The sequence below is a fragment of the Hippocampus zosterae genome, chromosome 1 (genome assembly GCF_025434085.1).
Source record: "Hippocampus zosterae strain Florida chromosome 1, ASM2543408v3, whole genome shotgun sequence".
Taxonomy (NCBI): domain Eukaryota; kingdom Metazoa; phylum Chordata; class Actinopteri; order Syngnathiformes; family Syngnathidae; genus Hippocampus; species Hippocampus zosterae.
In genome coordinates, this window is record NC_067451.1 from 40,866,199 (window position 1) to 40,888,454 (window position 22,256).

General features: G+C 43.6%; 2 protein-coding genes across 2 annotated transcripts in view; both read left to right on the forward strand.

The window, feature by feature from the left end:
- The first annotated feature begins 1,611 nt into the window (after nucleotides 1-1,611).
- On the forward strand, nucleotides 1,612-3,248 carry LOC127608506 (nocturnin-like). Its single transcript, XM_052077656.1, has 3 exons — nucleotides 1,612-1,641; nucleotides 1,931-2,928; nucleotides 3,038-3,248. Exons 1-2 carry the CDS (start codon nucleotides 1,612-1,614, stop codon nucleotides 2,801-2,803), a joined length of 903 nt encoding a protein of 300 aa, XP_051933616.1. The 3' UTR covers nucleotides 2,804-2,928; nucleotides 3,038-3,248.
- A 7,981-nt stretch (nucleotides 3,249-11,229) lies between these two features.
- The window catches only part of LOC127608554 (cystine/glutamate transporter-like), a 116,910-nt gene continuing 105,883 nt past the window's right edge, over nucleotides 11,230-22,256 (forward strand). Inside the window, exon 1 of the mRNA XM_052077696.1 lies at nucleotides 11,230-11,641. Coding sequence (XP_051933656.1) covers nucleotides 11,308-11,641 — 334 coding nt within the window. The 5' untranslated portion in view covers nucleotides 11,230-11,307. The remainder of the gene's footprint in view (nucleotides 11,642-22,256) is intronic.

Consider the following 22,256-nt stretch of genomic DNA (forward strand, 5'->3'; position numbering starts at 1 on the left):
AGATGAACATTCGGTCTTACAACCTCTTCATTAGGATTAAATTAAATTATGAAGAGATGGAAAATACATTGATTTAGGCAAATATATTTGAATTACAAGACAGTGTACAAGATTTTTGCATTTCTGCAGCGTTTCACTTTGTCATTCCAGGTATCCTTTGTCATTCCAGGTATACTTTCCTGAAGATCTGATGTTGCATTTTAAAATGAAAGGCCTCTGAAATCTGCAATTTTGACCAATACCCCTGATTTAAATAAGTCAGAAATTTCTAATTTCATCATCCCATAACCAGACAAGGTCTAAGGCAGGGGTGTCAAACTCATTTTTTGTCACGGGCCACATTGTAGTTTTCCTTGGAGGGCAGGTATGACTGTGAAAACATTTAAGAAGTCCAGAGTAGTTAATTCAACGATTGTTTAAGTTACAGTGATTAGGGGAATTAACAAGAAAATCTTACAATATCTCACCTATTTATTGCACATGAGAAGTAGAAATTCTGGTACAGATTTGTCATTGTAGAAGTAGACATGTTTGATTTCCTTTCACAGGCCACATAAAATAATGTGGCGGGCCAGATCTGGCCCCCGGGCCTTGAGTTTGACACAAGTGGTCTCAGGCACATTAGTCCAACCTTGTTATCCAACAACGTTATCGCTCCATTTCCCATGTCCCCCGCCTCCCCCGGCACATGGGAAAAGCTCTGACGGAGGTGGGAGTTGAAACTCTTTCTGACAGGGGATTCTGCCAGACGCTCCCAACAAACCCTCACGATAGGTTTGGGTCTGCCAGGACGGACCAGCAACTTCCCCCACCATCGGAGCCTACTCACCACCAGGTGGTGATCAGTTGACAGCTCCGCCCCTCTCTTCACCCGAGTGTCCAAAACATGCGGCCGCAAATCCGATGATACAACCACAAAGTCGATCATCGAACTGCGGCCGAGGGTGTCCTGGTGCCAAGTGCACATATGGACACCCTTATGTTTGAACAAGTTGTTTGTTATGGACAATCCGTGACGAGCACAGAAGTCCAATAACAAAACACTACTCGAGTTCAGATCGGGGAGGCCGTTCCTCCCAATCACGCCCTTCCAGGTCTCGCTGTCATTGCCCACGTAAGCATTGAAGTCCCCCAGCAGAACAAGGGAGTCCCCAGCAGGAGTACTCCCCAGCACACCCTCCAAGGACTACAAAAAGGGTGGGTACGCTGAACTGCTGTTGGGTGCGTACGCACAAACAACAGTCAGGACCCATCCCCCCACCCGAAGGCGGAGGCAACCCTCTCGTCTATCGGTGTGAACCCCAATGTACAGGCACTGAGCCGGGGGGTAATGAGTATGCCCACACCTGCTCTGCGCCTCTCACCGTGAGCAACTCCAGCGTGGAAGAGAGTCCAACCCCTCTCAAGAGAACTGGTGCCAGAACCCAGGCTATGTGTGGAGGCAAGTACGACTATATCTGACACTAACAACAAATCTTATATATATATATTTTTTTACAAGAACCGATTTCAGTTGCTTTGAAGTGCAATCAGTTTCCTATCCCTTGTCTAAAATACGATTCCTGATTATATCTTTCAACAACATTTAAAACATGGGCTCTTTGGGCTGTCATGGGCTCTTTGGAAATGCATCCATACAGGGTTGGACCTTTTTGTTTGTACCTTTACATGCAAACAAAAGGGTACAGAAAACTTGTTTGTACCTAGCGGTTTGATTGTGAACCCACAACGTACGTCACATAAATTTGTACATTTGAGAACAAAGATGAACCGCTACAGTACCCTTTTTTTCTGACTGTGTACCTTAAACTTCCCGAAAGAGTGCTTGGCTGCAAAAGAGTTGGAATCATGCTTCACTTTCGTTACGGGTACAACCGCTTTAATTTGAGTGCACACTAAAGGGAAGCTAAGTTCCAGTTGGTTCTAACAGGGGTTTTTTTCTGTCTTTACAGCACTTGGTGAAGGGAAGGATGGATTTATTCGTTGTCCTCTTGAGGCTCTCAATTGGAGTGAAAGAAAGTACTTAATCTTGGAGGAGATCCTCACCCACCGCCCTGACATTGTTTGCCTTCAGGAAGTTGACCATTACTATGACACTTTCCAGCCAATCATGGCCAGCCTAGGTTATCATGGTAGCTTCCTGGCAAAACCCTGGTCTCCTTGTTTAGATGTGGAGCAAAACAACGGTCCTGATGGTTGCGCGTTGTTTTATCGCAGCTCGCGCTTCTCCTTACAGACCACACTTCATCTGCAGCTGTCAGCAATGATGTTACCCACCAACCAGGTGGCCATTGTGCAGATACTCAACTGCCAGCTAACAAGCCAACAACTTTGTGTGGCTGTCACACATCTGAAAGCGCGAAGTGGCTGGGATAAGGTGAGGAGCGCACAAGGTGCTAATTTGCTCCAGAGCCTCCGAAGCATAACTTCCAGGAGTAGGGGCGGCAATGTGCGTTTATCAGGGACAAATCCTCTTGTGGTATGTGGAGATTTTAATGCAGAGCCTTCAGAGGATGTTTACCGCCGCTTTAGATCCTCTCCACTTGGCTTGGACTCTGCATACAAGCTGTTGAGCGCTGACAGACAGACGGAGCCACCGTACACGATCTGGAAGATCTGCCCGACTGGAGAGAGCTGTAGCACGCTTGACTATATCTGGTATACACAAGATTCCTTGAGTGTGGACTGTCTGCTTGATATTCCTACTGAAGAGCAGATAATTCCAGACCGCTTGCCCTCGTTTCACTACCCGTCAGACCATTTATCGCTGCTTTGTGACATCAGCTTCAAAGAGGCACCTTAATGCAGCCTTATTCACGGAACTATTGAAAGTTGAATAACGATAAACGCCTCTGAACAAAGATTTATGCTTGAGTAAGTGAGGAGAATCTGCTTATTTTTGTCTAGTTTTTGTAAAGAACTGGTTAGGTTTGCACATTGAAAATGGGATACACAAGTGATAGTCAAAAGAGGCATCCTTCACTGCTCTTGCACATATAAATGCAATTTTAATTTCAACTTAGGTGATTTTAATGAGTGTGTAATTTTCTTAGGTCTTTAAGTTGAGTGAAATGTTTAGTGTTGATGTGATGTGCAATAACACTGCAAAATATCATTCTCAATAAACATTACCGAAGTTATGATGTGGTTGTAAAGTAGTTGGAGTTTCACCACTTTATCTATTTTTCAATACCGTAATTGATTTGTGAGAATTCTTGAAATAAATTGCATTTCAGTACTTCATACAATGCATTGTCTTTGTTGACATGAATTTGCATTCAGAAAAAAATAGTAACCTATACTTCACTAGTACAGTAGACCCCCAATCTCAATACATCATCCATACATGTCACTTATTTTAAGTGCACGATTGAGCGTCTTCCTTTCAGGTTTATGGGATTGACTGGAACAGACCTCCTGCTCGAGCCGTACGAAGAAAAGAAGGTGCGTTCTCGAATGGGAAATGCTACAAAGTATTAAAGAGATGTTGGTCTCTTTATAAACACATTAGCTAAACCCCGGTGGAACGAAAAAAGACGTCGTGGACAGGTTACAGCTATTGTTAGTAGAAAAATGTGGGCATGGGAAGGACACAGGGAACTGGACTGAGTAACATTTTTATTTTTCAAAGATGGCAGCCATCAGCAAGTGCTCTTCAAGAGCCTTGGGTTTTTTTTTTGTTTTTGTCTTGTTTTGTCACATGATGTTACGTCGTGTGGACCTGATGTGGACTGTTTTCAGCATATTTGCCCATGGCATTCGTCAAAGAAGAAGAATTTGTGCTTGACTGGGAGGAATGGCGGCGCCATTTGACTGTCGTTGCTGGACATTCTCGGGGCGATTGTATCTTGCGCCTGAAGTAGGCAGCATTTTCACAGCCCCGCTTTGTTCAGCGAAAAGGTCGGGGCTGATGGACAGTTTGCGGCTCGATGGTTGCATGGATTGAGGAGCCGACGTTGAGAAGAAAGGAGCGTCAGCGCAGAGCGCCGATGCGTATGTGGAACTGGGAGTTGCGGCTTGGAATTGAAGCAGACTTACATGGGACAGGAGAAGAGAGACAATCTCTCTTTTTCGTTAATGGATGCCACAGCTTCTTGTTGCTTTCAAGCTTAGCTTGTAGCAGACGTGTGCATATTGCAGCATGACGTCTTTGATCGACTGGTGAAAAGGACACTTTGATTCGCTCCTCTTTCATCTATAACTGCTTCAGACAACAAAGTTTATGCATGAAAGTGGTTACGAGTGCACGATTGTGTCTCATGTGTTGTGTATTATTTTGTCATTTTTTTGTTAACTTTTCTTTTGATAGCGGCGCAGACACACACAGCGGCTCCTCGTTTTATATTAAGAGGGAGAAATTTCATCTGTGCTGTATGTTAGACATACAGTATATTTATACATATATAAATGCATACATATATCTTCCCATAAAAAGTGCTTGCACTGAGGGAAGCCATTTTCTTACTTTTTCTAACCCCTACAAATTTGGTATCACTGGAAAGCACTGAAAGTCCTCTTTAGAGTAACAAAAGGAGTTAATGCGATTGGAGGCACTGGGTGGGAGATATTTAGGTTCACAAGTGTCCTCTACAGAGGACAAATTTGAACTACTGGTAGTCAGGAGGATATTACACACACCGCATTATAAGGCGCAATTTACAATGCATCCACTAGATGGAGACACAGCCGTTCATTTGACTCGAGAGGCGTTCACTACCGCCTCCAAAAAACGTAAATTAATGATTACTTCAATGAAAGTACAAAAATCGAAATTGCAGTAATTCATCAAAAGAGAAAATCAAGTGAGGAAATCACAAAATAACGTACAAGATTAAAATTAAGATATCTCCTTTATTTGTCCCGCAATGGGGAAATTACAATCAGAATTCAGAAAGGAAAAACGCTGGGTAGGGAGAGGGAAAAAAAAAAAGAAAAAACACGCTCGAACTATCCTCTTCCGAGGATAATTTAATTCCAGGATAAAAAAAAGACCCTAGCACAGGAATAAGCATATGACAGTTACAACAAGTCACAAGACATAACATGTATAAGGGGGAGGATGAATGGGAAGGGAGGGGGGGTAACCACGACACGGCCGAAAAATGACCAGCTGCGCCGTTGCGCTCCGCATTATCGAACCACGTCACGGGGGAAAAAGAATCGGAGCGATGAAGACGGTGATAACAAGGATGTGTATGCGCGTGTACTTGTCCAGTCGTGTATGTGTATGCGTGTACAGGTCATAGCTGCTTCGTCTAGGTCTGCTCATCATGAAGACAGTCCCGGCTTATCAGTCCATGGCCGAGAAGGAGGGGGGTGGTGGTGGGGGCCCGAGACTCCATGCGTATTTCCATCCAGGGGAAAGGCCAGATAGCGTTGTTTGTTTTGGAGAGACGGCCGCCAACAATTCCAGACAGCCTTGAGTCCTTGGTCTGTATCTCCTCACTGGCGCCAATCATTCAGATCCAAAAATTGTTTCGCAGCATGGATTCCAACGTCTCCATGGTATTTTCAATTGCGCGGAGTCGCTCCAAAACCGCAAAGTCACAAAAGTCGCAACAATATTGCGGTTGAGAGTCACCACTTGAATCTGAGTGTTGGACATTCGCGCCAAGCCATCCAGAGTGACCGGCAGCTTCTTCACTTCCAATAGAGCCGCTCCCGTCGGTTGAATTTTGCGATAGAACAGCAAGCTGCCAACACCAAACAGCAGCATACCTGTTATCACAAGGCCAATGATGTAGATGTCTTCCACATCCTCCACGGACAGTACTGTCAGGCACACCGGTCTCCACTTTCTCCATGGATCCAGGGCGTATCCGGCAGCAAGTGTCCCCGGAGGGCAAGCAGGCTCCCCACTGCCCGCTCTTTCCGTCGAAAAAATTTTGTTGATAACATCGAGAGACCAGCCAACTAATTCCATGGTTAGTTCTTCGGATGAAAACACTGTTGGAGGCTAGGGAAAAAAAAGTTGGACAAAGACAGCACAAAAGACTAAGTGGCGAGCAGGGAAAAAAAAGGTGGGAGGGCAGGGGAGCTGTGCAAAAAGCGTCCGCCTTCGTCGAGAGCCAAGCAAAAAAAAAAAAATGTTATATGGCCCCCTACAGAATTTATTTAGGCATTTCCTTGAGCATAGCTCCTACAGAAAGATCAGACGATGGTAAAATGTAGGAGACCGGACTGTCTTAGATGTGTTTATTTATTCCTTTGTCGTGTACTGTGTTCATAAACCAGGAAATCACAAAATAAATTCTGTAGGGAGGCTAGAGAATTAATTTTGTGATTTCCTCGCTTGATTTTCTGTTTTGATGCATTATTTTAAATTTTCGTAGTTTCAATAATTCATTCATTCATTCATCTTCCGAGCCGCTTGATCCTCACTAGGGTTGCGGGGGGTGCCGGAGAAAACCCACGCAGGCCCGGGGAGAACATGCAAACTCCACACAGAGAGGCCGGAGCTGGAATCGAACCCGGTACCTCTGCACTGTGAAGCCGACGTGCTAACCACTGGACTACCGGGCCGCCAGTTTCACTAATGCAATTGTTAATTTATGTTTTTCCGCGGCGGTCATGAACGCCTCTCGAGTCAAAGGAAGAAGAGACTGACAGACGTACAGTAACTGTATTTGTTGAGAAAATTCATAAAGTGTGCATTTAAAAAAAAGAATAACACCACCGCTCTCCTTTTTTTGGAGCTGCAACACATACTTATTTAATAAAGCAGCGACACAGTTCACTGAACCAACAGCAAGTAATAACATTGTAAGCATGTGTCCAGGAAGAAGCCATCTTGGGGTCGACATGTTACCATTTATGACCATACACAAGGTGCAAAAGAAAATGGAATACTTTTTGGCGCGCCTTATAGTGCAGAAATACGGTATTCAATATTCTGTTGGCTACAATAACATTATTCGAAACTAATCTAGATAAAAGGAGAATGGTTAGCATTTCATTTGTAGTCATCGTTATTTTTGGGGGATCTCATTCTCCCATTCAACAATTCCATATCGTCGCTGGTTTGTGATAAGCAAGCACGTACAGTTTTGTCTTTAAATTTAAAACAAACAAGCAGACAAATAAATGTTTACATTCATGCTGTGCATGTTACTGATACGTTGATATAACAGCATTTATCTCCCCTACCAATAAGGCTACAATGGAGTGAACATGTCCACTCTTGCTGCTCTTTTCAGAACGAAAAAAGTCCCGTTCTCACTTTGCCTTCCATCCACATTCATTCTCATTGGATGCATGTTCCGTTGTCAGACTCTCTTCGGAATCTTTTCAGTAAGCTTCCATTCAAGAAAACAATGAGAGTAAAGTTTTCCTCTGTTCCTGAGAGATGTGTTATAAGTTGCCCACATAGGGCACAGGTTTTTTCCACACAGGGAGGTAGGGTCCTGGAATCGAACACTGCACCTCTGCACTGCTAGGAGGATGTGCTAACCCAGGGGTGCCCCAACTTTTTGGACCGAAGATCGACTTTTCGATCAACCAACCTCTCGGGATCGCCCCTGACCGTGCATGCACACATACACACACGCCATGATGAGAAGCCGGACATGGAAGCAAGCGATGCACTTTGGCACCTGTTGACTATCGTAGCTCACACGTACCGTTTTAAAGTTGCTTCCCTCAACTCTCTAGATTCCTATTCTTTGCCCGTGCCCTCGGTGAATTGTACACAAAGCACACTCTGAATGAGAAAAGTGACGATAAGAGCTATACCGCAACAGCTCTGATCACAAGCTGCAATTGCAGACTGCTGAGCACTAACAACTTCCGGTAGCGTAGGTCACGCGCCACCGTAGGTTAATGATTTACCTGCTTTATTTTAGTTATTAAATATTTTTTTTGTGAAAATGAGACTGATAGGATGATTAGGGTGCAGTGTACATTAACACAAAAAATATATTACTAACATGTACAAAGACACACAAATGTTTTGTTTTGGGTTTTTTTCTCCTCTGCACCTTTCAGATCTACTTGTGACCAGTCCTAGATCTACCGGTCGATCAGGATCGACGTAATAGGCACCCCTGTGCTAACCATTCCACCACCATGCCGCCCCTGTCAAACCTTAAAAAAATAAAATAAAATGTTTTGAGGTACGCACTTTAAATTAAGAGGAACATGACTTTAATTTGAACAGTTTACAAATGTAATTTCAAAGTGAGAAACACACTGGGGTTATTCTGATTGAATCTTTACTCTCCTTCTTGTCATGGTTCTGTTTGTGACCAACAGGTGGCACTGTAGGGATCTGCCTGCAGCTGCACACCTGTTGGTCATTGTGTCATTAGTTTGTTTGTTTAAAAGGACTCCCGACACGACCACTCGGGTTCGGGTCATTGTTGCCGTTTGTTGCTGTTGCTGTGTGCACGTGCCATGTTTTGTTTTCTGTCTTGGGTTTTTGCTTTTAATTTATTGTGATTTTGCTGGACTTTATTTGAATTAGTTTTTGAGTTTCTCCTGTGTATTCCTGTTTCATTTTTGTTAAATACATTTTGGTCAGCCACCTTGCTCCTTCCTGCCTCCCTGCCTTTTGGGGTCCTCCAACTACCACGTCGCAAAATGTGATACATCTGTTGTATTTTCAAGATGAATACATCTTTCATTTTTTGATCCAAGAACACATGTGCTTTGGTCAGACCTCTGAGAGTCCACCCATTCGGGTTGGGTTTATGACACCGTTACAAACACTGGACTCGGTGTATTTCCATGACAAAAAAAATTAATTGTAAAATAAATTCTTTGAATTTGGATTATGAAACTAACCGTTTGTTAATACATTAGAAATGATGTAACCTTCTCTAACCTTTTGTACCAAGTATTTGTTCCAAAAATATTACCCTAAACGTTAAAATACAGTTGTGAAGTATGCCCAAGTGTTCATTCACAATGTGAACTAAACATTCCTTGATGTTCCTAAAATATTGGATCGTATGGTACTCAGAAAAATAAACATGATGCGTAGCCTACAATCGAATGTATGGGATTGCATGTTTGAAAGGGAAATATTGGAATGAATGTCGTGATTCGTTTTCTCCGGGCACTCCGGTTTCCTCCCACATTCCAAAAACAAAAGCATGGCAGCTTCATGGAACACTCTAAATTGTCCCTGGGTGTGTGAGTCTGAATGTGCGTGGATGGTTGTTTGTCTCTGTGTGCCCTGAGATTGGCTGGCAACCGGTTCAGGGTGTCCCCTGCCTACTGCTCGAAGACAGCTGGGATCGGCTGAAGCACGCCCGCGACCCTCGTGAGGATAAGCAGATCAGAAAATGGATGGATGGATGGATGTCGTGATTCTCCCCACCCACCTCACGTCCAACTTTGCAGATGACCCATATTGTTTTAAAATAAATGATGTAAAAGTATTCATTCATATACACTAAAACAACATAAAAAAAGACAAAACAAGGCACTTTGGATGAACACAAGTCCCAAGCCAAACTCACGGCATTTATAAAACAAGACAAACGTGACTGATGATGGCAGAAACAAAAACAAAGAATCAAGAAACCCTGCAACTCCATCCGAGCCAATTGACGAGACATCGAACTAGACCGTGCCAGGACGAGTGGTTGAGCGGGTGCCTGCTTTGATGTTCAACATGATTTCTAGCATTCTCTGATGGATTCATCTTTGCTCCATGTAGAAGTCTATGGATGGCCCTCTCCGGAATATCCATCTAGCCAGTTTCGTACATACATGGTGGTAATAAAGTATGATGAGCTATATTTCCCATGATTATTCATGCCAATGGGGATCAACTGGACAACCCTCACATATGTCTTTTCACAAACGCATCATGCAACGGATTTCATACTGTCTGTTTGATGCAGTTAGATCTATTATGTGACAAGCAACGGTTCCTCCATGCGGGATCCTTCTTTTTGTCCTCCTCCTCTGCCGTCACCACCGTTTGTGTGTCTGGAGATGTCCTGGTAGCTTGAGAGATTCAGCAGGGCGATGTTCTCCTTCTCTGCCTCCCTCACCATGACACTCCATTGTAAGAATGTGGTCACTGGAAATGATCAGGATGGCAGGAGTGTGGGTACTCAGCTCTTTGGAGTTCCAAAGTTTTTTTTTCATCAATGGGTTGTTTTGATCTGGTTTGAGATTGATTGGTTTATATCTTCTGAAAAGGGGGGCTGACAACACGCCTTTTCACCATCTGCGTTGTTTGTTTAGGTAGATTGCGAGAGAGAGAGAGAGAGAGAGAGAGAGAGAGAGAGAGAGAGATGGACATTCCATGGGGGTGGGGGTTGAATGATTTTATTGCATTTTTTTCCTTTAATACCAACATTATTAATCCACATGCGGCCACACAAACATTTTCACATGACCTGCTGTTTGTTTTCTTGTCATTTTTGCTGATCTCATAAAATGTTTTTTAAAAAACAAAGGAAAAAAAAAGAAAGCATACTCAAGTCCGAACACTCAAGTAAAGTGTAATGGTAGATATCAAAACTCGAGCGGAAACAAAAAAAAACCTCAAGTACTGTCCTGAGTCACTATTGACTAACTTTTGAGTCACTATTGACTAACTTTTGTGTCATTCTGTCTTCGTCAGTGCATGAATGTGCATCACTCAGCTTGAGCTTTTTTGCTGAAACAATACACAAAGTATTGTATGGGATGGTTTTACCGCCTGCTTTGCGAAATCAATTTACAATTACCTCAAATAATGATTCTTGGGAGAAAAAACTAACAAAAGGAAAAAAAAATCTCTTGTCAACACACATCTGTTCTAAAAAATAAAAAAAAAGAGATATGCATGTGAGTAAGTCCAATACACATCCAAATATTTTTCAGCGTGTGTCAGAAAATTATTCCTGGGAATTTTGGTTGCAGTACATCCCGATATCAGCTTTGGCAGTTGAGAGAGCAACGTGTTTCTCCACAACGCCCATAACCAACTCTCCCCCCCGGTAATTCTATGACGAATTACTTTCTCTACTTGTAACGGCATCCGACTGCCAAGGCACAGCTTGTTTGGGTGCTGTCTCTGACAGTTGCAGTCTAAAAAGCTGATAAAACAATTAAAAGAGGCAGGCATGAAAACAGGACCGAATAATCAGAGGAAGATTCTTCGATGTATCTTCCATACATCGAAGAATAAAAAAACAAAACAAACGGAAGAGGAAAAGAGCAGGCGTTAGAGGCCACGCAGGGAAATAATAGCAAGTTGGCATGAATCACAAAGTACCGGAGAAAGAGGAGGGGAAAGAGAAAGAGAGAGAGCCGGGGAAAGAACCACCCCCCACCCTCAATGGAATTTATTTGCGGTTTTGTAACTGCATGGTCGCAAAGGCAGATTGGCCCCGACCTCAACTTGTTGCACTACAAGAGATTTTGTCACTCTGGAATCGAAATATGAAGAGAAGGTCCTCTAGTGAACATGTCGGAGGAGATGAAAATGGACATCAAATGCTTTCCTGTGAACCTCCGAGGGAGAAAGACACAAAAGTTGAACTGGGGAAGAAGGTGACATTGCTTTCAGGGATTTCAGTCATTGTTGGGATCATGATTGGAGCTGGGATCTTCATCTCGCCAAAAGGAATCCTAAAATACTCGGGCAGCATTGGGATGTCTCTGATAGTCTGGATTGCTTGCGGCGTGCTTTCACTGTTTGGTGAGTTTTTGAACGTATTTAATCTTTCCCATGTTTCGTGGTGGAAGCAGACATTAACTTGTGATGAACACTTGCCAAATGTGCGCCTCCAGAAGGAGCCAATTAAAAAAACCCTACTCCAGCATTTTTAGATTCTTATTTTCATAGAAATTCTCATGTGTTAAACACTGAAGACCTTCCCTTCATCTTTGAAAGACATTGCAAACATTGGGACCAAATCCCTTTCATATCAATGAAACAATACTCTGTTACTATTTGATAGTACTTTTGATTCCTAACTCAATTTGTTGTTGAAATGTTGACATGAATATGAAATCCAGGTATACTATTATAATACAGGTATATTATTCATTCATTCATTCATTCATTCATCTTCCGGTATATTATGAAATGTAATAATTTGGTGAGGTAAATACAACTGCGACAAGTCTATACATTTATAAGAACCCTCGTAGGGAAAGCCTAACGACGATATAGCCCCGACACTCCCCACTCCCCGTCTAAATTGTATGGAGATGTGTCCGGGTGTGAGTGGTTGTTCGTCTTCTCATGCTCTGCTATTGGCGGGCGACCAGTCGAGGGTGTACCCCATCCATCTTTCACCCAGTCAGCTCTGAGAGACTTTGGGTCTCATAAATCCTATTTTTAATCACTTATTAAATTCAACCTTTGGTATGATACCACTTGCCGCTGTAGATGAGATCAAATATAAAACACGAACTACAAGAAATAAAAGAAAAACATAATATTACAGTTATATAACTAGCAATAATGGTAAAATAATGAAATGTTATATTAATAGATGAAATCTTATTTTATATATACAAGAGCTCCGTTCATGTTGGCATTTGGCATACAGGAGGTCCAGTTTATCCTCACTAGGGTTGCGGGGGGTGCCGGAGCCTATCCCAGATGTCTTTAGGCAATAGGCGGGGGACACCCCGCATTGGTTGCCAGCCAATCGCAGCGCAAACAGAGACAACAACCATGCACGCCCACACTCACACCTAGGGACAATTTAGAGCAGGAGTCCCCAAACTTTTTCCTGTGAGGGCCACATAACTTTTCCCTTCTCTGATGGGAACCTCGGTACCTCTGCACTGTGAAGTCGACGTGCTAACCACTGGACTACCGGGCCATCCCATTGCTAGAGATTTGGAACACAAATAAAATTAACCTGAGTCGGTAATGATCAGTTGAGAATTATTGTCAGGATCGTCCCAAATGAACTTTTCCGGAAACCAATGCAAGTAAATTCTGATGATTCTGATTCTGATTCTGATTCTAAATGGGAATTTTGTAAGAATCAAAATTGTGAGTAAAGTATGACATCACTATTTACGATTTAATGAGATGACAAATATTAGTTATCATTAATTATCGATATGCTTAAGTGGTTGAAGAGATCAACTCAAGTAAATGTTGTATGAAACTGGTGAAAATGAATAGTAATTAATAATAGTTTTGCTGTTAGATCATCACAACAGATTTAAAAAGCAGGACGAATGGCCTAAATTATAAAACTCACCTTTAGTCAAAATTTAACTTCAGACAAGGGGGTGGTGGGGGAGCTGTTTGCTTTGGCCTCAAAATGGTTAGCAACGACCACTGACTGAGCCAAGTAAAGTGTGCTCATTCGCAGATCGCGCTTGTATGACAAGAGCAACTCTGAGAACTCCTGCGGAGAACCTCGAAGCCATGCAGAAGAAAACAATTCCCCAGACTTTATTCCTTGCTGTCCCCTTGACTGCATCTTTGACTTCATATGGGCCAAACAGATCCTGGGTTGTATACTCAAGAAGGCCTGCCCTTTGTGTGCGCTCCAACGGGAGGTCACCCATCACTTGCTGGCATACTCTAGCTCTTTGCTTTCGGCAGTGGATGCAGACATTTATTACTCTTCTGACGACGTGACGGCCCTGTATGATCCAGGCTCTTTTCTAAGTGTCTAGGATAGTTGCTGCGACCCCCTCATGGTTCTTCTCATGAGCCTCGTAATGTGGCCAGTCTTGTTTGCATAGGCACCAGAGGAATAGCACTTTTGCTTTCATTCCAGGACTGAATGCGTCCTCCACAGAGTAGGAGTCATGTCCCCTCATCGACCACGAGTGGGTCAAGAGTTGTGTCATGGATTTCAGCTCCAACTTGGGCTTCAAGGGCAAGGCATTGGAAAGCTTCTCCTCTCTCAACAGCTGTAAGACTGGGTTTAGGGTTTCTATTGACAGTGGGCTGGTGGTTGCCTCCTAACCAGGCCTCCACCGCCCGACGTGTCCAGGCAACCATACCACACAGCTTAGCGAGGGAGCTGAATCTCCCAGGCCCAATGAGGCGCACAAGGGCCACGACCTGCACCGATACGATAGAAAGAGGTGGAGTGGTCCCCAGTCTACCAAGCAGTCTGCTAGCTACCAAGACTGCTAGGCGGGGGACACCCCGAATTGGTTGCCAGCCAATCGCAGCGCACACAGAGACAACAACCATGCACGCCAACACTCACACCTAGGGACAATTTAGAGCAGGGGTCCCCAAACTTTTTCCTGTGAGGGCCACATAACTTTTCCCTTCTCTGATGGGGGGCCGGTGTAAGTTTATAAGAGAAAAAGTGTGACGATCGTAGGGGAGCTTAAAACATTTATTGTTTTCCAGAAAGCCACACATAACCAAATAACCCATTCCAGGTTTTTTACAGAAAAAAAGTCAGGAAACAAATAATAACGCTATTAATTAAATAACTAACAACTAAAAAACTCTCTCTGATTTATTTACAGAAAAAACAGGAAATAAATAATAACTAAATAACTCTCTCTGGCTTCTTCATAGAAAAAAAAGCCATGGAACATTAAATTTTTGTTGTGCCATGCACAATCTTAACATAAAAGTTCAGCTCAGTTGTCAGAGAAGAATCTCTCTGACACATATGAGCAGTCTCTTAAAGTTCTTGTGTTCCTTCCTTATAATCCTTTTGTAGGTTCCAGTCGGCTTATAGACACCGCTGTTTGCGGTTAGGGTTTTTTTGGGACGATTTTAACACAGTGACAGGTCATTTTGAGGGTTAGAGGGCCGGGCCAAATGTGCGGACGGGCCGTAGTTTGGGGATCCCTGATTTAGAGTGTTCAATCAGCCTGCCATGCTTGTTTTCTGAATGTGGGAGGAAACCAGAGTACCCGGAGAAAACCCACGAAGACCCGGGGAGAACATGCCAACTCCACACAGGGAGGCTGGATGCCAACTCCACACAGGTAGGCCGGAGATGGAATTGAACCCGGTACCTCTGCACTGTGAAGTCGACGTGCTAACCACTGGACTACCGGGCCACCCCATTGCTAGAGATTTGGAACACAAATAAAATTAACCTGAGTTGGTAATGATCAGTTGAGGATTATTGTCAGGATCGTCCCAAATGGACTTTTCCGGAAACCAATGCAAGTAAATGGGAATTTTGTAAAAATCTAAATTGTGAGTAAAGTGTCACATCAATATTTACGATTTAATGAGATGACAAATATTAGTTATCATTAATTAACAATATGCTCAAGTGGTTGAAGAGATCAACTCAAGTAAATGTTGAATGAAACTGGTGAAAATGAATAGTAATTAATAATAGTTTTGCTGTTAGATCATCGCAACAGATTTAAAAAGCAGGACGAAGTGGCCTAAATTATAAAACTCACCTTTAGTCAAAATTTAACTTCAGACAAGGAGGGGTGGGGGGAGCTGTTTGCTTTGGCCTCAAAAAGGTTAGCGACGACCACTGACTGAGCCAAGTAAAGTGTGCTCATTCGCAGATTGCGCTTGTATGACAAGATCAACTCAGAGAACTCGTGTGAATTGCCCAACACACTGACCACTGAAACTGAATCTGTACATCAAGGTAACATCCATCCATCTATCAATCCATTTTCTGAACTGCTTATCCTCACAAGCGTCATGCGACGTGCTGGAGCCTACCCCAGCTGTCTTTGGGCAGTAGGCAGGGGACATCCTGAACTGGTTGCCAGCCAATCGCAGGGCACACAGAGACGAACAACCATCTGCACTCACACCTCAGGACAATTTAGAGTGCCCTATAAACCTGCCACACATTTTTTGGAATGTGGGAGGAAACCGGAGTAGCCGGAGAAAACCTACGCAGGCACGGGCAGACCATGCAAACTCCACACAGGAAGGCCTCTGTGCTATCCTTCAGGCCATCTCTCTCTAGCCACTGATAGGACTTCTTGAGATCAACCACTTCAGTTATGGTCCGGTGGTACATCCTGTGCAGGGGGTTGTCCTCCCATGATGGTCCCTCTTCCAGCGCCTCATCATCTGTTCCCCATTGTCTGAGACATTCTCAGAGTACGTCATCCGTTGGAGCCTTCTCCTTGATGTATTCATGGAGCTTAGTGTTTCCTCCTGGACAGTAGCTCTCACACTCACTAGTCCCCGGCATCCTTTCTTTCGGCTTGCGTACATTCTCAGGGTGCTGGATTTGGGATGGAACCTCCATGCATGGTTAGGAGATTTTGGGTCTTAACGTCCGTGGTCTGAATCTCTTCCTTTGGCCACCTTATTATTCCTGCAGGGTATCTGATCACTGGTAGGGCATTGCTGTTTCTTGCCCGGGTCCTATTCTTGCCATTGAGCTGGCTTCTTAGGACTTCCCTCACTCGCTGGAGGTACCGTAGTTTCACAACCATTCGATGCTGTTTCTTGCCCGGGTCCTATTCTTGCCATTGAGCTGGCTTCTTAGGACTTCCCTCACTCGCTGGAGGTACCGTAGTTTCACAACCATTCGATGCACCGTATTGTTAGGTGCAGTCTCATTAATGGGTGCTATTTCTGTATTTGACACATAGACAAAACGCACTGTATTATTGGGCGCAGTTTTACAGTGGTAAAACATACACCAGCTTAAACATACGGCATGCATGTGCGCACGCTAAAAACACGTTAGCTTGAAGCATAAGGTAGCATGCCAAGACATCAGAGATGTGTTCCTCGAGCTGGTCCTCGAGAGCTGGTCCTTGGCCTCGAGGACCGGCTCGAGGACCGAGGGGTGGTCCTTGGTTCTCGGCCTTGGCCTCGGAGTCAAGTCCTTGGTCCTCGGGCTTGGCGTCAAGTCCTTGGCCTCAGGAGTCAAGTCCTTGGCCTTGGATTGCCAGTCCTCGGACACTATGAGGGATTAAAGCCTCGAAACCCTTGTATGAGGAGTGCAAAAATCGCGAAGGAATCTAATAAATTCCATCCAAGGAAACCCATATTGATGGATTTACTCTGGCGCTTTAAGAGGGTCGGGTCTGCCACTGACAGGTAACAGTCAGCGCAATGTATAAAGAGCGGCATCGCAGTTAGTTTCAATCACGGTTTGTTGCGTTCTCGATCGGCAGTTTAAATAGCGTGTAAAGCCTTTCTATAACAGTGGTGTCTTATTTAGTTATTTTTGCGCAGTCGTCACGTTTGTGCAGTCGCACTAGAATGTTTGAATTAAGTAATTTGCGTTACAGCTGGAGTCAATAATGTCGGCAGTTCACTTCCGGCCGGGTTTGGCCGTTGGGATTTGGAGTCCTTTTGCCCGATTCCAGTTATGTTTGCAGAATGCTTTCTCATGTTTGAAATAATGAATATTGATAACACATAGTTTAAAATCATGGTTGATTTAATTATTTTTTATGATTATTGTGAATTTGAAGGTGTTAAATTACTTAATGTAGTATTAGTGGGAGTGGTAATAATAGTAGTACTCAGAGAATGTTTAGAGATTCAGCCATCTCGTTTACCTATGCGTCCCACTTACTTGACGCATAATTTTCCCATGGGACGGACAGTTCCGTACAACGTGCGTTTTTGGGACGCAAGGAAATTTCTCAGTGAAAACAAACAAATAAACAAAAAAACTACGGCAAGCCTGAGGATTTCACAGGAACAATCGTTACCGAGTAGCGTGTCGTTTCCGTGGCATCATTTTCACGGTACCGAAAAATAGTTTAATTAGTCACCGCACTTGAATTGATTGTGTGATCCACGCAATTTCACTGCGCCTGTGTGTTTGTGATGTGGTGTGGTGTGTGACTGTGTTTCTTCTAATTTACTTTCGTTTTGTTTTGTTTTCAGTGTTGGGGGGGGGGACACAACAGATGACGTCATGTGCGCATGCGGGTTGTTATTTTAGTCCGCAAACTGAGGAATTGCGCGGATGAAAGTTTGAGATGGCGGCGAAAAAAACTCACCAAAGTTTACTAATTACGATATTTAAGAAATGGGAATGCTTGTCTGATTTTTCGTATGAATCGTCCAAAGGGCGTATCACAAAACTCACCTGTGACGTATGCACAGAACGCGAGAGCGAAATATGACGCGAGGCACGATTACGAGGCAAATTGGTCATTAGATTTGTAGGCTAATCGCTGTGAAAAATATAATGAAACAGTATCTGTTATTCTATAATGTCCTGGTTGTAGCATGGTAACTTTGTGGATAAAACATTCATCACGGGGTGTACAAGCGCAGTCATGGCGTAGGACACACGGCTGCAGAGCTCCTTGATCACTTCGAGCAACGCCGTACCTTATTAGTATTTTGACGAGTTTTATTTGTATTTAAAGGCGTTGACGAAATGCCTAAAGCAAACAAAAAGTCGGTTTCACGGTTTGAAATAACCCACTCAGACGGAGAGTATCGTGCCGCACGAACCCGGGGAGCTACGGGCTAATGAGGCTACAACTAACCTATCAACGATCCTGCAAGAATTAAGGGAATTCCGGCGTGAAAGCCCCAATCAAGGGGCTTTTCTCACCGAAATCAAGGACGAAATTAAGACGACTAACAACAGAATAGATGACGTCGAAACGAGGATCTCAGAGACGGAAGAAAGAGTGCTGGGGCTGGAAGAAGTTACGAAGGACCTCCTACAGCTACAAGCTAAAATGCAAGATAAGATTACTGGTCAAGAGGGACAAGCAAGACGGGACAATATAAGAATTTATGGTGTTGAGGAGGGGCCTCAGACCAACTCGGCAACGATGATAGTGTTTTGTAGAACATCTCTTTAAAGAAAAGCTCGAGCTTTCCACCTCCACCGATCTGAAGATTGAGCGGGCGCACCGAGCGCTAGGCCGTAAACCTCCCGCCGATTCCCCCCCGAGGTCTATTATAGTAAGATTTGCCAGCAATAAGATGAAGGAGGAGGTCCTGCGTAAAGTTTGGCACAAGAAGGGATTTCTGTACAAAGAGAAGAGAGTTTTGGCAACCACGACTATGCTCCAGAGACCCTGAGGAAACGCCTGGAATATGCAGAGGCGAAGAAGGTGCTGCGGGAGAAAGGGATACCATTCCAGACTTCGTTTCCAGCGAGGATGAGAGTATTCTACGAGGGAGAAACGTGCCTTTACAACTCAGCGGAGGTGGGCACTTCCGACATGCTCAAGAGGGGTTTTCCCGTGGCTGTATACAAACCTCCTACCACCTGGATTGACAGAATTAACAACAGACTGTGGCATCGGTCTGCGAGCGGTGAGGAACAACAGCGGGCAAATCCACGTGAGGGTTTCAAAAAGAAACTGGCCGCATACAGGAGAGTGGACAATGAAAATTGTTGAAGCATGACGAGGTGACGAGATTTTCCACTGTGGGACAACCAAGGGTTCGTTGAATTGAACAGTATTTGGGTTTTTGTGTGAATATGCTTGGGCATGGGTGTAAGCATGCGTGTGTTGGCGTATACGTGAACAGGTGTTTGTCGGGGTATGAATGGGTGTGTGGACAGTTATGTATGATTGCACAGGGGTGTATGTGAGTAAGAGTGTATTAGTAAGCACTGTAGGAACATGTGGAAAGGTGTCAGAGATTTTCTCGAACAAAGTTAAAGAAACGACTCGGCACACAGGAAAATTGTCTTCAATATCGGCGGAAGCGGACCTCTGAGAGCGAACGACGGTTGTTGCTCCGCGATCACACTCAAAGTCCCGTCTCCGCGAGTTTTACATTTTATTGTAACATATGCAAAATACAAGAAAAACACTGCCCCCGATATTTGCATTGTGATTGGTTACCTGTTGTTCAACCTCGAACCACCAGTACAGTGGCGCCTTTTCTGTCTGATCTACATTGAATCAACATGTTGCCGACTTTGCGGATGGCCAATGTCGCCTGGGCGCGACGGGTGTTCTCACCTCGTCTTTTGTTGCTCGCCCACTGTTCCCGAATTATTCATTCTGTTCCCGAATTATTCATTCCCCTTTTGTGACCAAGTTTCGCCTTCTCCCCTGTGGTCGCCCACCTGTATTAACGTGTTAGTGTGGACTTTAACAGCCCGCCGGCCAAATGGCCGGCGCCTTTTTGTGTAGGCATTTGGGGGTGCTGGATATGCACCCAAACGTTTAGATGTGCCCAAATTGAATGAAACTTTAAACATGATACAATTTAGCTCATAGATTCCTCTAACAAAAGGTATGTAGGGGAATAGGTAGGTGCGAGTATGTGTGTGGGTGTATGTATGTATATGTGAAATGCAACTAGGTGTTTATACTTCAGAGTATACGTGAGTCATTCAGTATGTATGCCTGTTCGTGTGTGTACTTATGTGTGCATGTATGTATACATAGATATGATCGGAGACGCTTGGACTCCTATGCATAAATGTGTTTGGGGAGCGACGACTAACGGAGGGCCCTCTACATGGGAACTGTAGTGGAGGCTTCCCCTCCGAGCCAGCAGAAGATCCTGTTTTTTTGGGGGGTCAAATTTGAGACCTCACAGCGGAGTGTTTACTCGGCGGAACTTTCGCAAGTTACTGAGTTTGTTCTTCTCAGATCTTGTGCTATTTTTGTTTTTTTCTTTTTTTTCATTTACATGTCAGAGTACGAGTGGAAAATGGGTCGTTTAAGCAATAGGCATTGTTTACTTTTTGATGGAGAGTCACAAAATGCCACTTAGGTTCGCTTCGTATAATGTGAAAGTTATCCTAAATCCTATCAAGAGAAGCAAAATTCTGGGCAAAATGGCGAAAGACAAGGTAGACATAATGTTTCTGCAAGAAACCCACCTAAATGACTTGGAACATTTGAAACTTAGAAGACAAGGATTTAAACAGGTGTTTTCAGCCTCCTACGAGAAAGGACATAGGAGGGGGGTGTCTACTGGTATTTCTACAAAAGTAATATTTTAGGTGCAGTCAGAAATTAAAGACAAGGAAGGGAGGTACAATATGATTGTGGGTAAAATGGAGGGATCTGTTGTGACCCTAATAAATGTTTATGCTCCACTTGGGGCATCGTGGGGGTTCTACCGACATATTTTTGACTTAATGATAACTTAGGCCCAAGGATTGGTCATATGTGGTGGTGACTTTAATATAAGATTGGATTTCAAAATGGACTTGCCACAAACATCACAGCAGCACAATAACCCAATGGCTGAGAAAGTGGGAAAGATGATAAAGGAGATGGGCATATGTGATGTATGGAGAGAGCTTAACCCAACTACCAGAGATTACACTTTTTACTCAGCGCCACATACTTACTCAAGGATTGATTACTTTTTCATGTACAGTAAAGATCTCGGCCTTATAAGGACATGTAAAATTGGAATAACGAACCAGGCCATAGCCCAGTTTATTTAGATCTGCAAGTAAAATATAATAAAGGTCCATGGGCATGGAGGCTTAACTTAAATGCACTTAAGGGAAAGATGAGGGAGGAAATAAAAGAGGAAATCTCACCATTTTTGTCAGAAAATGACAACAGAGTGGTGTCCCCAATTATGGTGTGGGATGCAGGCAAGGCAGTTTTGAGAGGGAAAATTATTGGCTTCGCAAAAGAAATCCAGACTGGAGAAATTGGAGAAACTTGAAAACTCATTGCAGCAATTAGAGAGACAACATTAAAAAAAACGTTCAGTCGGAGGTGGACCAAAAAATTAAGGCAGTTAAAAATCAGATAAAAGATATCTATGATCTAGTCGTTCAGAAAAAAAGTTACTTTCTTAAAACAAAATTACTACGAGGCGGTTAGTAAAGCAACGAGAAACCTGGCATATAAATTAAGGAAACAACAAGCCTAGAGGGTGGTACATAAAATTAAGGATCCTTGTACCAGACAAATGAAACATGACTTCAAGGATATCCAAAGTTGCTTCGAAAGATACTATAAAGATCTCTATTCTCTAAGGGTCCCTGACGATGGGGGAGCTCCTGACGCTATGTTGGAGTCACTCAACCTCCCAACGGTCTCAAGAGATCAAAATGAAGTTCTCATGGCTGAAGTGATTATGGGTGAATTACAGAAGGCTATTTTCCGACTAAAGCCGAATAAATGCCCGGGCACGGATGGATTTCCCTCCGAGTGGTACAAGGCTTACAGTGACATTTTATCGCCACTACTACTGAGAACATTCAATTGGGTCCTAGCAAAAGGAACCATCCCCCCCCCTCTTGGCGATCATTGCTTTGATACCAAAAAAGGGGAAGGACAAAACAGACGTTTCCGTCCAATTAGCATCTTGAACCAAGACTATAAACTTTTTACATCGATTTTAGCAAGACGTTTGAAATTGATACTTCCAGATATTGTACACTTAGATCAGACGGGCTTTATTAGGCAAAGACAGACTATGGATAACGTCAGAACAACCCTACACA

What these genes read in the sequence shown, in the direction of transcription:
- LOC127608506 (XM_052077656.1), top strand. Translation starts at nt 1,612, where the DNA reads ATGGGCTCTTTGGAAATGCATCCATACAGG. An exon ending in TGGAAATGCATCCATACAGG is followed by an intron (nt 1,642 to 1,930) that starts GTTGGACCTTTT and finishes TGGTTCTAACAG; the next exon opens with GGGTTTTTTTCTGTCTTTAC.